Source organism: Microcebus murinus, chromosome 8, assembly GCF_040939455.1.
Source record: "Microcebus murinus isolate Inina chromosome 8, M.murinus_Inina_mat1.0, whole genome shotgun sequence".
NCBI classification, from domain to species: domain Eukaryota; kingdom Metazoa; phylum Chordata; class Mammalia; order Primates; family Cheirogaleidae; genus Microcebus; species Microcebus murinus.
The window spans coordinates 71142474-71159608 of NC_134111.1; the positions used below are offsets into that span (position 1 = coordinate 71142474).

Below are 17135 nucleotides of genomic sequence, written 5' to 3' on the forward strand. Positions count from 1 at the left end.
AATCTTAAAACTTCTTCAGTTCTATACTCCTGACACATACTCCTTCGGTATATATCAGGAGATGGAACCAAATGAAGGTTGTGTGGCTTTCTCTCCATAGTCATACTAGTTTATTGGGGGAAGAAAAAGATGGAAGGGGGTGTATGTAGAAACATTTTAAAAGGCAAAAATCTTTGAAAGCTCTACTCTAGTAAGCCCTGAAGAATAACTTTCTTTCCAAGACTAAGGAATACACTTTTCACTAGGGTTGTTCTTGATTTAGGAAAGGAGGCCTTCTTGTAACGACCTTTTAACACATCCAGTGAGAAGATGGAGCTATCTTACACAACCTCTTTCAGAGAGCCCAGGAGCCTGGAAGGCAAAACACAGGAGCTAGCCCCAGCTCTAAAGCCCCAGGGCCATGATCCTTGGGGAAGACTTGCTTCACCTCTCCAGATCTGTTCCCTCACTTAGAAAATGAAGGGGCTAGTTCATCTTTAGGATCCTTACAACTCTGAAATTCTATGTACCATTCTTTCATACATATGTTAACAATAATGCCCATTAGAACCATTTTTTGTATTTTAAAGATTTAGGAATTAACAGCCAAGTATAATAACATGTACCAGCCAAGATGACAAGACAAAGATACACTGAAACTGTTATGATCTAAAATCAGCAAATGTCTAACAGTTGGCAAAGTACATGACCAAAAGGTGAAGGAAATCCTAATATCAACTTACAAACACTTTTAAATGCTCTGGGACCAATGAGAACAAGTAGATTCATCACAATTACCAGCTGCTCTTCCAGCTAAATTTAATAATTACATGAGTTTTAACTCAGTGATTCCTCCTCCCCCCTACAAAAAAAAAAAAAGCCCATAAATAGACCATAAATAGAAAAAACAAGCTGAAAATTTGAATCTAAAAGACAGGAGAACAAATTGTTGCAAATCATTGTGGTGATGGATTGCATTTAAGTTGTAGGATGTTCTGGCTGGATACTCAGTGGAGAAAGCGAGGCACCAGATAAAACCCACTCGACAAGTTTGAGATGTTTAATACCAAGGGCTGGCACAGTCGACCCCGAGTGTCAAAGTTAAGACTGCTTCTCTGCCTTCCAAGATCCTAACATTATGTCCATTTTACCACCCATGAATAAAAGGGTGGGTAGTGAGGAGTGGGGGAGGCTGTTTTCATTTTTCGTGTAAAGAGCTGCAAAGAGTTTTGTCATGCAACTCAGACGGGCGTCTGTGAGTGCCAATGTCCTAAGAGCAGCAGAGTCCGCAAAGGTGGGGTGTTTCCACTCCGCAGACCTGCAGCAGGGGACTGTCACTCCGATTCAGCACCCCACCCCACCGCTCCAAGCCAGGACTCCAGAGCTGCCCTGCGTGGTGTCTCAGCAAGGAAAGCAACAAAGCTGATGGACGCAGGCAGACGGCAGCCCGCCGCCTGTGAGTGGAACCTCCGACCTGACTTCACCTCCTCCTGGCAGACACCGGCCAGAGCCCAGAGCGCGGTGTGCAGGGTCCCCGTCCCGCACTACGCACACGGCCTCAGGGCTGCTAAAGAGGAAGTCGGGATGTCAGATCAAACGGATAAAGACAGCCCGACCACGGGAGCCGCGTTCTGGGCCGGGCGGCTGCCTGGCTTGGGGAGGGGTCGCAGGCTGCGATCCTTTCTCCCTCTGCGTCCACCTTCCTCCCCGCGGCAGGCGCGGGCTGGCGGCGCCCACGCTGCGCAGCGGGCAGGAGCCCGAGCAGCCCCGCGCCTCCCCTCCCCCGGCCCGGCCGGGCCCGCGTCGGCGCACCCCCGCGCGCACACCGCACGCCGGCGCCCCGGGTCCTGCCCCGCGCCCGCGCCCAGCGCGCAGTTCCGACGGCCCGGGGCGGGAGGAGAGCCGCGGGAGGAGAGCCGCCGCCGCCGGCTCTCCGCGGCACCGGCGGCCGCACACACTCCTCCCCTCGGCGGCGAGTAAACAGCTCGCGGGCGCGCCCCCATCCCCCGCCGGCTCCGCGCGCCCCGCGCCCGCGCGTCCCGCCCGCCGGCGCCGCCGCCCCCTACCTGGTCGGTGAGTTTGAGCACTGCCATTCTTCCGCTGCTTCGCGCGCACGCACATACAGGTCCCGCGTCCGCAGATGTCACGCCGGGAGCCGGGGAAGCGGAAGGGATTGCCGAGGGAAGGGGGAAATCTGGCTCCCGAATTTGACAGCCCTCCCCCTGCTCCTCCTCCGCCGCCGCCTCCTCCGTCGAGAGGCTGACACTGGCTAGTGGGGCTTGCGGCCGAGCCCGCCCGCCTTTCTACAGGAAGTACCGGCTGCTGCCAGCCGGGCCGCCACTGACATCACCGCGCGCTGGCTCGCTCGCGGCCGCGCCGCCCGGGCCGACGCTGCCTCCTGCCGCCCGCAGCCGCGCCGCGCAGCCCGCGGCCCCGGCGCCCGCACGCCCGCACCCGGCGCCGCCGTGGGCCAGACCGCCGCCGCTCCCGCACCTGCACGCTGCGCCCGCCAGCCCGCCCGGCCGGGGCTGCAGTGCCAGCACCTGACGGGCCAGCCCTGCGGACACACCCCGAGGGGGCGAGAAAGGCCGCCACTCACACGCCACCAACTTTACCCGGGAGGCTGGGTCACTCCCCTTCCCCTAATCCGGGATCAGACTGCTGCAGCGCTCCGACGACCCCACCTCGGTCAGGGACCACAGTTGTGATGCTCTCTTTGTTTAAGGCGGGGAGGCCCAGCACACACTGTGAGTCTTTAGCGATTTGGGGCTGGGGAACAGGGACTCCGACCCTGCCTTGCACATTGTTCTCCAGCCCCTTTCCAGCTAAACACACACCCCCACACACACGCACCATTAAGTTCAAACACCTGGGTGTGGGTTTTGGCGGGTGAAGGTGGAGCAGAGTTACTGGAGGAGCAAAACGTCCTAAATTACCGCAGTGAAGGGCTTTTGAGCGTATTCACCAGTCCTGACTGATTCATTTCTACAAAATCCCAAGCTACCCTGCTCTTCAAGAGAGGAAAGACAGCTGTCACCGACCATGGGATGCAAACACAATAGTAATATTCATAATCGTAGTAAGTGTTGATATTTCTGGAATTTGGAGCGCTTATTCATTCAACAACTATGTACTGAGTGCCTACCTTGTACCAGGCGCTGACTGCGCGCGGGAATAAACAGAGAGCATAAACAGGTGAGATACCTACTCTCAGATGATGCCAGCATAAACCACATACTGCTAATGAATGTAATTACAAACTCAGATAAGGGATCACAGGGGGAAACATGCTTCTGAAGGAGCCCTTGACAAAGAGATCAGACCAGACTGGTGGGTGAGGACAGGCCTCCCTGAGAAAGTGAGGGAGTTGAGATTTGGAGGAGGAGGAGGAGTTAAGTAGGCCAAGTGGGAGAGGAAGTGCCTCAGACAGCCCCACGTGCCCCTGGCAGGCCATAGCACACACCTGCAGGGCAGCAGTGAACAGCACTGAAGAACAACTAGAGCTACAGAGTTCCTGAGTCAAGACCAAACATCTGCCTCTACTGTTCACTCACAAACTGAATGTGCATTCTTCCTTCCTACGTTCAGAGCCTCCCCCATGATTCCACATGAGACTGGAGAGAAAGCAGTAGTAGTATTTACTTAGCATCTTTGCATTTATCATCCAACCACTCTGGTTGGTGAAGCAGCTAAATCTCAAATATACTTTTATTAGTCCTATAGATTATGATTCAGATCAAAGACGCTTACTCCTGGCTTCCACTCCTCTGTTATAAGTGTTGCATGGGGGAAAAAATTCGTTCCAAGACCTCTCTCAAACACAAAACTGATTGTTTATGGTGCACCTATATATGAGGCAGTTCTTCACTGCTCTTGCTGGTATGTCTATTTACCAATATCATCCTGCATGGCTTTGCAAGTTAACTGAATTCTCTACTTAAATATAGCTATATTTCAGAAGAGTGATAACAAATGACTTAACTTGGAGCATTCACTCAAGATCCACTCTGCTTCCCCGTGGTCATGACTGCAGATAAGTTTTTGGCGCCAGATTTAAAAAAGGAGGGAGCAGTCCTCAACCCAATCAGACCATCATCCCCTTTTTGTAGCTAGTATTTTTAACACTCCCCTTACTATCCTGAAAAGTAATTTATAGATAATATTACCTATCTATACAAATTTCAAAAAAAATCAACCTAATACTCTAATTGTATAATAAAGGAGAAATTAAACAAAGTAATTTATAATTAATATGTATTTCAATAGGTAAATGGTATAGCACAACACTCTTAGAAAAAATAAAACAGTAAGATACTTGCACCTATATATAAAAGTATTGTGAATGAGAGAACTACAAATGAAAACCAATATGAAGTGTAGTCTTAGCAACTCAAATATCAAGATTGGTGTTGTCATAGGTTATGTGATTTTGGAGAAAATTGACCTCTTGGTTCAGTTCCAGACACAATAAGGAGCAAATGATTGAACTAAATTTATTGACATGGATGCATTTGCCAGAAAGTCTGGATTTAATGTGTTAGCCCATACACTGAAAGTTACTAAATTCGTTTAGTTGGTTAAATGAAACCCAGACTCTGAAGTGGTCTATATGCCATGAGTTTGAGATATCAGAACGTGCCTGGCATAATGTAGAGAAAGAAATCCAAAGAAGAAATCCCAATGTTTATGGAGATAGAAATGGTGGAATGATTTTATCCTGTGTAATCTGTACAACCAACCCCAAACTACACACCCCTGGAGGGCCCAGATGATGGTCTTTACACTGAGGCATTGAAAAACACATTAGTGATGGGAACACCAGAAAAACTCTGTGGTAGCTGGATGTGATAATGGGAGTTGCTTTCATTGAGATAGCTTCCTGATTTCCATAATTGTGGGATCCCAGATGGCAGTGGCCAAGAGGCAGTGTTTAACTGGCAGAGGCAAGGTGGACACATTACTATCATGGGCGACAAAGTAGTACTCAAAGGTCTTGGCCTATAGGGAGATTGGCAGTATCCTAGGTGGTCCTAGGAATGAAATAAATGGTCAGACTTCTGAAATAGCCCTCGATCTTTATAACAGGGAAAATTGTTTGGGTGTCTGCCACCTGAAACCTGACTTGAGCCATCAAAATGAGAAACCATCCTTCCCATCAAGTTCCCATACCTAAGCCAGTTCATGGACACAGAGCCCCTTGATAAAAATGGAAGCTGGTCTCCTATAGGAGGGCCTTGCAGCATTGCCATAAATATATACTATAAATCCTCACTCAAGCTTCCCCCAAAGGAACCTGATGTTGTTTGCTAGGCTAACTCAACCTGGGGAAAAAAGGAAATACCCAGACATTTCAGGAATCACTCACTCAACACTGCTTCTGAATTTATGCTAATTCCTGGGAATCAAAAAAAAAACAAAAAAATCCACTGGATCTACCAATCAAAGTGGGGATTTATAGTAGTCAGGTGATAAATGGAATTTTCAACCAAATATAACTCACTGTGGCTCCAGTATCTCTACAGGCCCAAACTACAGTTATTTCCTGAATTCTTGAATGTATAATTAGAATAGACATACTCAAATACTAGCACAATCCCCACATCACTTCTCTGACCCACAAAATGAAGGCTGTTGTAGTAGTTCCAGCCAAGTGAAAGACTCTGGAATTTCCTCATGCTACCAGAATAGAAAACCAAAAGCAAGGCCAGGCGTGGTGGCTCACGCCTATAATCCTAGCACTCTGGGAGACCGGAGTTCGAAACCAGCCTGAGCAAGAGTGAGACCCCGTCTCTACTGAAAATAGAAAGAAATTAATTGGCCAACTAAAAATATATAGAAAAAAAATTAGCTGGGCATGGTGGCACGTGCCTGTAGTCTCAGCTACCTGGGAGGCTGAGGCAGGAGGATTGCTTGAGACCAGGAGTTTGAGGTTGCTGTGAGCTAGGCTGACACCACAGCACTCTAGCCCGGGCAACAGAGTGAGACTCTGTCTCAAAAAAAAAAAAAAAGAAAAGAAAAGAAAAGAAACCAAAAGCAATACTGCATTCATGGAGATATGTAGAAATTAGTACCACCATAAAAGATGTGGAAGATGCAGGAGTGGTGGCGCTGTCACATCCCCGTTTACTCACTTGCTTGGCCTATGCAGAAGGCAGATGGATCTTAGAGAATAACGACAAATTGTTGTAAACTTAATCAGGTGTTAATGCCAGTTGTGACTGCTGTTCTATACGTGCTACCCTTGGGATGCATCTGTTTTCTATTGATATGGCAAATGCTTTTTCATCTATTCCAATTTGCATAAAAAGTTATTTTGTTTTATATGGCAAAGCCAACAGTGCATCTTTATATTCTTGTCTGTGGGATGTAAACTCTTCCCCTCTCTGCCATAATCTCATCTGTAGAGACCTTGATCACTCTATGAAAGACATCAAGCTGATTAGATGCCTTAACAACACATGTGAGCCAGAGGGTGGGCTATAAACCCCAAGAAAATTAATCACCTTAGTGAAGTTTCTAGAGGTCCAGTGATCTGGAAGCTGTCAAGATATCCCCTCCAAAGTAAAAAACAAATTGCTGCACCTTGCATCACCTATCACTAAAAAAAGAGACATAATATTTGTTAGGCCTCTTTGGATTTTGGAGGCAATATATACCACATTAGAGCATGGTGCTCTGACCCACTTACTAAATAACTCATAAGGCTGACATTTTTTTTTAGTAATGATAGAAAAAGAAGAGGCTGAGCACAGTGGCTCAACCCTGTAATCCTATCTCTCTAGGAGGTTGAGGCGGGAGGATCGCTCAAGGTCAGGAGTTCAAAACCAGTCCAAGCAAGAGCAAGACCCCGTCTCTACTAAAAATTAAAAAGAAATTAATTTGCCAACTACAAATATATAGAAAAATTAGCCGGGCATGGTGGCGCGTGCCTGTAGTCCCAGCTACTCCAGAGGCTGAGGCAGAAGGATTGCTTGAGGACAGGAGTTTGAGGTTGCTGTGAGCTAGGCTGACGCCGCGGCACTCAAGCCCGAGCAACAGAGTGAGACTCTGTCTCAAAAACAAAAAGAAAAAGAAGAATCTGTAGCAAGACCTGTGACCCAGAGGAATCCAATGATACTTGAAGTGTCTGTGGCAAATAGGGATGCTATGTGGAGCCTCTGGTGAATCTTGAGTAGGAGAGCTACAATGTAGACTTACCTAGTTTTTAAAACAAGCCATGCCCTCTTCTGAAGATAACAATTTTGCATTTGATAAATGGCACTTTGCTTGCTAAGTGAATTTGAATGATTGGCCACGAGATATCAAGTGACTATGCAACCTTACCTGCCCATTATGAACTGGGCGTTCCCTGACCCACAAGCCCATGAGGCTGGGCATGCACACAAGCAGTCCTTCACCAGGTGGAAATGGTACGTGAGAGACTGAGCTTGAGCAGGCCCAGGAAGCACAAGTTACCTTAGCAGGTGGCTCAGATTCCTTTGACACTTACTCCCGGTGCCTCCTCATCTTCGACCTCGTGGAGAGTTTCTTAAGCCCAATTAACTGGTTTACAGACAGTAAACTGAATATACTGGCACAAGCTGGAAGGGGTCTGTTCCAGCACTACAATCCCTACAAGGCATGCCCCTGATGATAGTATTGATAGATCGACACGCAATTGCTGGTGATTTTGCTAAATTGTCAGCAACTTGGAAAGAAAAGGATTGGGCGATTGGTGGCAAGGAGGACTGAGGAAGAGGGATGTGTGTGCACCTTACAGAATGGGCATAAAGCATGAGGATACGGTCACCAGGGAAAGGGCCTCTCTTCCAGACCTTTAGTTCTGATAACTTTAATCTTTGCCCTTTGTCTCAAGCCTTATTGGTGACAGCTGCTTCTTAAAGTGATCTCTGTGTTCCCTTTTTGATTTTTCAGTCTTCAGCACCTGCTTAAGCAATTGCCCACGTGAAATTATTTCTGTTAAAATAATGTGGTTTGTTTTCCTGACTAGGTCCTGACTGATAAAACAACATAATTGCTTTCCTAGAATAAGAAAAACCACTGAATATTAAAATTGTTTCAAACTAAACAAAAACATTGTGCTTATATGTCAAATGAGTTAAGTTCTAAGCTAACTACAGACAGATTTTTTTTGAAAGTCCACACTGCAGATACCTAGCATCTTTCATTTCCAACCGACAAATGCTTGGAACATTCCATTCTTTGGTACAACCAAATATGCCCTTTCCAATTTCAGAAATATTCCCTAAGGAGCAATCTTAAGAACCACTGTACTATGGTGACCATAGCCTGTGATTTTAAGAAATCCCTACAATATACTATATTGCATTTCAGTATGTTGCTTTATTTACTTGATTTATGCTTTTAAAAAATTGTATAAGTATAAATACACACACAAATGTATGTGTATGTCTATACATCCGTGTTTGTATTTTATATGTGTGTGTATATATGCCTATGTATATATAAAACACATAATCATGTGAATATACAATATATCACTGCAGTGAATGCTGGGGTGTGCCACCCCGTTCCCACCTTCAGGACTGAAGCCATTTTTGTCCCCCAACTGCTGGGAGTGTTGCCTGCTGACAGCTTGAAACTGAGTCTTCCTCCAGGAATTGCTCTCAGTCAAAATGACTACCTCACCAAGGTTACAGTCCCTCCCTGGGGACTCTTCATATCCAGTGTATGTAAAGGCATGAAGGGGCAGCCCCTTCACCTGTACTCAGGACACCTCCGAAAGCACATCTTAGCCCCACTGCTCCCTCTGGGATCCGCTGGGACCTACCTGCAGCCGCGTTGCAGATCAACTTCTCCCTCTACCCAGTCCCACTGCCCTTCGTCCCCGCTGTTGTTGTTCCCAAAAGCACATGCCAGTAGATCGCCTGCATGCAGTTCATCTCAGAAGACGGTTGCCTGAAGAACCCAACCCAACAGCATCAACTATTTGGACTTTACACGGGTGATTTAGACAGCTCATCCCCTGTTTGTAAACACATCAGAACCACTTTTCTGGCCTGGGTAAAACCACAAGCAGAGCCATGTAAAAATGATTGCTGAATGAGGTTAAATCACACTCTCAGCATGAAGACTTTTCTATTTTGAAGCTATGGTGGCCCTTGAATGAATGGTTAAGCTACAGGAAGTCCAAGGGAGTCTTAGGGGTATCAGATGATCCTCTCAAAACAAAGCCAAGGGCCTCTCAATCTAAGCCAAGGAAATTAGAAAATTTCCTCAATGTTAAATTAGTGCAACCACTATGGAAAACAGTATGGAGGTTCCTCAAAAAACTAAAAATAGAACTACCATATGATCCCACAATCCCACTGCTGGGTATGTATCCAAAGGAGGGGAATTTAGTATATGGAAAAGATATATGCACTCCCATGTTTCTTGCAGCACTATTCACAATAGCCAAGATTTTGGAATCATGAAATCAACCTACATGTCCATCAATGAATGAATGGATAAAGAAACGGTGGTACATATACATGATGGAATATTATATAGCCACAAAAAAGAATGAAATCCTGCCATTTGAAACAACAGGGATAGACCTGGAGAACATTATGTTCAGTGAAATAAACCAAGTACAAAAAAACAAATCTCACTTGTTCTCACTCATATATGGGAGCTAAATATTGAAAACAATTGATCTCATGGAGACAGAGGGTAGAATGATGGTTACCAGAGGCTGAGAAGGGTAGTGATGAGGGGAGCATAAAATGGGGATGGTTATTAGGTGCAAAACTATAGTTAGAATGAGCAATATTGGATAGCACAAAAAAATGGCTATAATTGATAATGTTAGGGTATACTTAAAAATTACTAAAAGAGTGGAATTGGACTGTTCCTAATACAAAGAAATATTAAATGACTGAGGTGGTGGATATTCCAATACCCTAATTTGATTAATTTACATTGTATGCCGGTATCAAAACATCACATGTACCCTGAAAAGATAATACAACTATTATGTACCCATAATGATTTAAAAGAAAAAAAAGGAAAGAAAAAGAAAATTTCCTCATGTAATTTTTATAAATTTATATCTGTAGGCACCATATATTTCTGCACAAACCATGGTTCCTGGATTCTAAACAGCTATTGAGTTTAAGTTTGTACTAGTAACTCAATAACAACTTTTCATGGGGGGGAAAGATGAAATATTTCCACCCCATGAAGTATATATCCTATTCCAAGAGGCAACACATGTAAAGTGCTTATAACAGTACTTGGTACAAAGTTAAGTACATGAAAAATGTTAGCCATTATGTCTATGGTATTAAAATGTGAGATGACATCTTAGAATTGAAGAAATATGGTTTTTAAATCAGTACCATAAAGTTACTTTTAGTGTTGATTTGTTGAGATTCATGTTCTTTATCCCAGGGAAAGTCTTCCTTGCCTTTTGATCTTTACTTCCCTTGACCTTCTGACAAATTTATGATCAGTATCATTCAGCTAAGTACCTAATTGTTTTATTTGCTCTTAGTCATCTATTCTCTTTAATTGTTTTCAGCATTAGTCTTCTATAATTTCTTATATTTTATTTTGTATATGTGCTGTTTCCCTCATTATATTATAAACTTCTAGTGGCCACTAACCATGCCTTATACTTCACCTGGTATCACCTGTAGTGCTGGCTACTAAGTACAAATTCAATAAATAATGACAAACTGATTTTTAAAGCACACGAATAGAGATGATATTAGCTGGCTATTCTGCTCAATATATACTATTAATAAGACTTTTTCCTTTAAAGGCCTACTTAAAACCCCACCTCCTACTGAATGTGTAAAAATCAGCAACACACACACACACACACCACACAAAAACTTTCAGAAGTAAAACTAGTAGAAAGAGGTAAGTTATTATAATGATTTAGAAATGAGGTATTTAAATTTTTTCCTGTGAGATGTTGCTAAAATGTATATTGCATTTGCTTTGGGTTAAAAACTTCCGCATTTTACTGTGGTTTTAAAATTCTATTCCATTTATTTTTAACTTCTTCAGACAGCTGTCCTGGAGAAAATAAATCAAAGAAAACAGTGGAGGGTGAGAAAGTAAGATTCACCTTAGAATAGGAAGGAAGTAGGGAGAAAGGAGAGCAGAGAAGCTGCCAAGAAATACCAAAGGAGCGAAGTAGATGAAAACCTCAGGCTCCATCCCAAGAGCAAAACCCCCGATTGGGCATTTTAGCATGCAAGGACGGTCCTTCACCTTCCCTGGGACACTGCAGAATCTGAGAAACATTCTCACCCTTCCACCTGAAAAACGATCACACATATTCATAAAATTTGTTAACTACCCCTCTCTCTTCTCTGTCCCAATCAAACTTCTCAAAAGAAAGGTCTCGTTTTTCTTATCTCCACTTGCTCACTCCTCCGCCCACTCAGCCAGGTAGCCCTGAGCCCATTCCTCCCAGACCACAGCACTCCAACCAGCTCCACGCAGGCCCGTGAGGACAACACAGGGTCTTAGGCCCACCATAGTTCTCCTGACCTCCAAACCCACCCAACTGCCTACTTTTTTTCTCTTTGGTGTCTCAAAATCACCCCATACTCAATGTATCCAAAAAGGAATTAATAATCTTCCTCTAATCTCACTCCTCCTCCTCCTGTGTTCCCTCTATTAGTAAATGCAACATTGTGGACCCAGATTGGTCCAAAAACAAAAGCCGAGGCTCATCCTTCACTCCTCCCTTCCCCTCTCACCTCTCACATCCTGCCAATTTCCAAGTCTGGTCAATTCTGTGTTTTTCACATCTCTTACATCTGTCCCTAATTCTGACCTTCGAGGACCTCACTCCAGGCCAACTTCATGTTTATCTGCCTAATCGGAACAACTTCCTAGCTGGTTTCCCTAGATCCATTCTCCACCCTACAGGTTTAACAATCTAAAATGCAAGCCTGATCATGTCACAACCCCTGCAATGGCTTTCCATTGCCTTCAGCCTATCCACAAACACCTTAGCATGCCTGGTGTGCAACGTCCTCCGCCCTCCCCACCCATCATTCTTCTCGCAGGGAAGCCACATTGCTCAACTCTGGGAGACGCCATTCACATCCTAGTCTATGTGAATGATGACTGCTGGAGTAGTGCAGGGTACAACCTGTGAGACTACACAGGGCAGCCCTGCCTCCTTGTCATGCTTTATACACTGTGCTAAAAGCAGCTCCCCTGATGCAGCGTATTTCTTCTGAGCCTTTGCAGGTCCACCTCAATGTCATCTTCATCTGATTAATCCTACTTGTCTTTCAGATCTCAGATTAGATATCAACTAACCCACAAATTTTCCCTCATCCACTCCACCTCCCAAGTTTAGATTAGGCATTTCCCTAAGGTTTATGTTTAGTGCCCTCTGCTTAACCCCTATTACTGTATTTGTCCTTTGATCCTATAATTGTCTGTTTATATTTCTGTGTCCTCTTTTAGGACAAAGACTGTGTTTATTTTATTTTTATTATTTTAAGACAGAGTCTCATTCTGTTGCCCGGGCTAGAGTACCATGGCGTCAGCCTAGCTCACAGCAACCTCAAACTCCTGGTCTCAAGCAATCCTCCTGCCTCAGCCTCCCGCGTAGCTGGGATTACAGGCATGTGGCACCATGCCCAGCTAATTTTTTCTATATATTTTTAGTTGGTCAATTAATTTCTTTCTATTTTTAGTAGAGACAGGGTCTTGCTCTTGCTCAGGCTGGTCTCATACTCCTGAGCTCAAACGATCCGCCCACCTCGGCCTCCCAGAGTGCTAGGAGCCACCACGCCTGGCCGAGACTGTGTTTAATTCACCTTTGTATCTCTAGTTTATTGTGTAGTATCTGGCACAAGGTAGATGCAGAGTAAATATTTTTGAATGAATGCAACTTTGAGTAAATCATTTAACCTGGTTAAACCTTAGTTTATCACTGGTCAAATAAGGCTAAGGTGGCCTATCCTCAATACCATACAGAATCATATAACAAAATGTATTAATATATGAAAATGATTTGAAAAGTGGAAAGAAATACACAGGGGAGAGAGAGAGAGAACAATGGTATGGCATTATCATAATGAGAAAGCGACTAAGCTTGACTCAAAGGGATGAGGAAAAGAAAGAGAAAAAAAGAGAGAAAGTGACAAGAAATGTCACTGGGATCCCATCATCATGGGATGATGTTATGGAGACAAGGGCGTGGGAGACACCTTTCCACCCTATCATGTGTAAGACCTAATGCCCGTGCTGCTGAAGCGAGCACAGATTCTGTATCTTAGTACTGAACTAGGATGAGAACCCAGACTGCTTCAAAAGATAGGACAAGTGGGAAATGAGGAACGTAGCAATCAAGCCATGATAGCAGTTTATTACCTGGTCACATAACTGCTACTTTAGAGTAATACATTTATATATCATGTATAGAAATATGTAGAAACTTTATTTTATATATATATATAATTCTTTCTTTCTTTAGGACCAAGCTGCCAATAGTTTTCTACTTTTTGTAATTAACTAATATTTTTTAAAAGACCAGGTTGCTGAAAATGCTAGTTGCTAGTCACAGGATAAACACAGCTCTTCATTCTGAGGCATCAATTTTACTTAATAATTCAGGGAACTAAGCCATTTAACTCGGTAAGTAATTAAAGTAGTATTTTAATATTTACATTAAAAAAAACAGATATAGTATGGCCTGGACTGTAACATTTGCATACATCTTTTTATTTATTGATTGACTGATTGATTGATTGATTGATTGATTGAGACAGAGTCTCACTCTGTTGCCCAGGCTAGAGTGCCGTGGTGTCAGCGTAGCTCTCAGCAACCTCAAACTCCTGGGTTCAAGCAATCCTCCTAACTCAGCCTCCCGAGTAGCTGGGACTACAGGCATGTGCCACCATACCCAGCTAATTTTTTCTACATATTTTTAGTTGTCCAGCTAATTTCTTTCTATTTTTGTTTTTTAGTAGATACAGGGTCTTGCTCTTGCTCAGGCTGGTCTCCAACTCCTGAGCTAAAACAATCTGCCCGCCTTGGCCTCCCAGAGTGCTAGGATTACAGGTGTGAGCCACCGCGCCCAGCCCTGCAAACATCTTTAAATAAACTTGAGACTTCAAACATTTTGTGTTTGCAGTAGACTACTCTGCACGGTCTCCCTCCACCCACCACCAAACCTTTACGATCCCAGGCTCTAGGAATAAGTCTTTGCCCACTTACACACTTGGGGAGCTTAGGAAAAGTTTACCAACAACAAAGTGCTACTGTTAGAAGTCTGGTAGGCTTCCATGCTGCTAAAATGAAACAAAGACAGAAACATGGCCCAAGAACCCTCAGCAAATGTGGCCGGTACACTCACATCAGAGGCCAAGTTTATCGCTGAGTATTGATTTGTGGGTCTGTTTTTTTGTTCATAGCTTGCCCATTAGACTGGCAAACAACTTTGTAAATATTTGTCACCCATCCCCAGAAGGATCAAAAATTTCTAAAGGTAAAGGAATCAGTACTAACTTACCACTCCACAAGGAAAAAATTCCTTGATTATGACCCAGTGGCATCATAATCTTTACATATAAAGGTCAACACAGCTGGACACAGTGGCTCATGCCTATAATCCCAGCATTTTGGGAGGCTGAGGCTGAAGAATCGTTTGAGGCCAGGAGTTCAAGTTTACAGTGAGCTGCGATCATGCCACTGCACCCAGTTTGGGCAACAGAGTAAAACCCTATCTCTAAAATAAATAAATAAATAGATAAAAATAAAGGTCAACACATTATATCTAAAGGAAGGGGAGAAAGGAACTAACATTTGTTGAGTCTCTACCATCCTCCCTCACCACCCTAGACACAGTTAATCCTGCCCTCCTTTGTCCAACCTCTGTAACTTATATAAGCTCTTACTATTGGATATCCCACTTTAGACAATGACGATTTTTCTCTACTGTAAATGCCTCAAGGGCAGGGCTCGTTTGAAATTCACCTTTTTATCCCAAGCGTATACAGTACCTACTCATATGATATTCCCTCAGTTAAATTTGTATTAACTGAACAAAAGTTCTCTATTCTGATGTATAGGACATTGTTAAGAAGCTAGTGCTTTCTTCATACTCCAAAAGTCAGCTGCTTTCTCTAGATCGTCTTGTCCAGTTTCATCCATTAAGGAAATATAGGGCATAGCAGTTATGTCAGTTTTTTGTTATGTTTGCAGATGCTGGAACATTTCTAAATCTCCCCACTGACCCTCAACCAAAAAAAAAAAAAAAATCATGGACTCAATCTATACTGTGCACTGCTATGGTTTGAATGTGTCCCCTCCAAAATTGATGCTAAAACTGAATTCCCACTGTAGTGGTATTAAGAGGTAAGGCCTTTGGGGATGTGGTTAAGGCCTGAGGACTGTGCCCTCATGAATAGATGAGTGCCTTATAAAAGAGTTGGACAAAACTAGTTTAGGCTCTTTTTTGCCCTTCCACCTTCTGCCATGTGAGGACACAGAGCTTGCCCCTTCTTCCATGGGAGGGCCCACCTAGAAGGCCCTCAACAGACCTCAAATGCTAGCACCTTGATCTTGGACTTCCCAGCCTCCAGACTGTGAGAAATAAATTTCTATTGTTTATAAATTACCCAGTCTCCAGTATTGTTGTAGCAGCACAAACACACTAAAATATATACCATACATGCTTTTTATTATCTTAGCAAAGCATTATTTTCAATAATATATTAAGTAATTTATGAAATATATCTTTTTTTTTTTTTTTTTGAGACATAGTCTTGCTTTCCTGCCCAGGCTATAGTGAGTACCATGGCATCAGCCTAACTCACAGCAACCTCAAACTCCTAGGCTCAAGGGATCCTCCAGCCTCAGCCTCCCGAGTAGCTGGCACTATAGGAACTTGCCACCACACCTGGCTAAATTTTTGTTTCTATTTTTAGTTGCCCAGCTAAGTTTTTCTATTTTTAGTAGAGATGTGGTCTCACTGTTGCTCAGGCTGGTCTTGAACTCCTGACCTCAAGCAATTCTCCTGCATTGGCCTCCCAGAGTGCTAGGACTACAGACATGAGCTACCATGCTTTGCCTGAAATATATCTTCAAAGTGAATTATTAAGTATACATTTTCACCATTTTGGTAGCTTTAACAAGTGACAAAGAATAGGACCTAATTCACACTGCTCATAGAAGATTAAATATTATATATCCTGAATTTCCAAGTCTGTAGCCACAAGATGATTTTTCCCCTCCCCAAATACAGATATTGCTTCTTCTCATCACTAGCCCTTAGAGTGCATTAGAAGTGTGCACTATACACATACACATGCACACACACAAGCATAGAAGAGAAAAAATAACTAGAAAGTAGGGGACTAATCAACACTCTGATTTAGAACCAGCTCAAATTTATGAATTCAAAAGTTTTGAACCTAATCCAACTCCTCTCAAATTCAAATTTACTTGACATGTGGTATATTGTGGCTTCCTGTTTTTGTAGAAGAACATTTTCAAAAATGGTTCAATAAGCTCTTTGGACAGTCTCTAACTCCTATAATGCAAGGTTTGGAACATTTAGTAATAAATGAACAAGAAACATATGCAATACATTTCTGAAGATGTGCATATTTTCAAAAACTCAGGGCAAGTACTTGGCTAAGTCTATCTGTGGTTTCCTTGAATACTTGAAAATTAATTAATGACATTCAGAGACACAAAGATACAGCTGGGTTTTTCCATCCAGTCTGTAGAACATGTCACTGGTAACCAGTGATGATAGAACCCACAGGAAAGTACCCTCAATTTTTGTAGAAACAGGAAAGAATTAAGATTTACTGTCTGGTACTTTGGTGGTTGGATGCAGCATTTCCAAGGAAATCAAGAACAAAGCAAAAGAATCCCAAAATGTGCTTGTGTGTTTTACATTTATTATTTTTCTGCTGTGTAATTGCCACAGCATGGCCCATGGTAGAAAATATGCTGGCGAATAGCAAATCCATCAAATAGCTCACTGGCAAGTCTTTAGCAGCATTTCAGAAGGTCCACAATAGCTCTTACTGACACACAAAACCTTTTATCTAAGAAAACAAGCACTTAGAATACTGCAGGTGGGGTTGTGGAGCCCTAATTGCTCAAACCCCAACAGCCTAGGGTTATATAACATTTAAATCCAAATATATTCCTGGCTAAGT

General features: G+C 43.4%; 1 protein-coding gene across 5 annotated transcripts in view; it reads right to left on the reverse strand.

Moving 5' to 3' along the window:
• The window catches only part of ANKRD44 (ankyrin repeat domain 44), a 286791-nt gene extending 284509 nt beyond the window's left edge, over window positions 1–2282 (reverse strand). For 2 of the 5 annotated variants that reach the window (XM_012776977.2, XM_012776975.2), the window contains exon 1: window positions 2046–2282. In XM_012776977.2, the coding sequence (XP_012632431.2) occupies window positions 2046–2072 (27 nt within the window). In that variant the 5' untranslated portion in view covers window positions 2073–2282. The remainder of the gene's footprint in view (window positions 1–2045) is intronic. The other 3 variants (XM_012776976.2, XM_012776972.2, XM_076005771.1) reach the window with 3 other exon arrangements.
• Between the last annotated feature and the right edge of the window lie 14853 nt (window positions 2283–17135).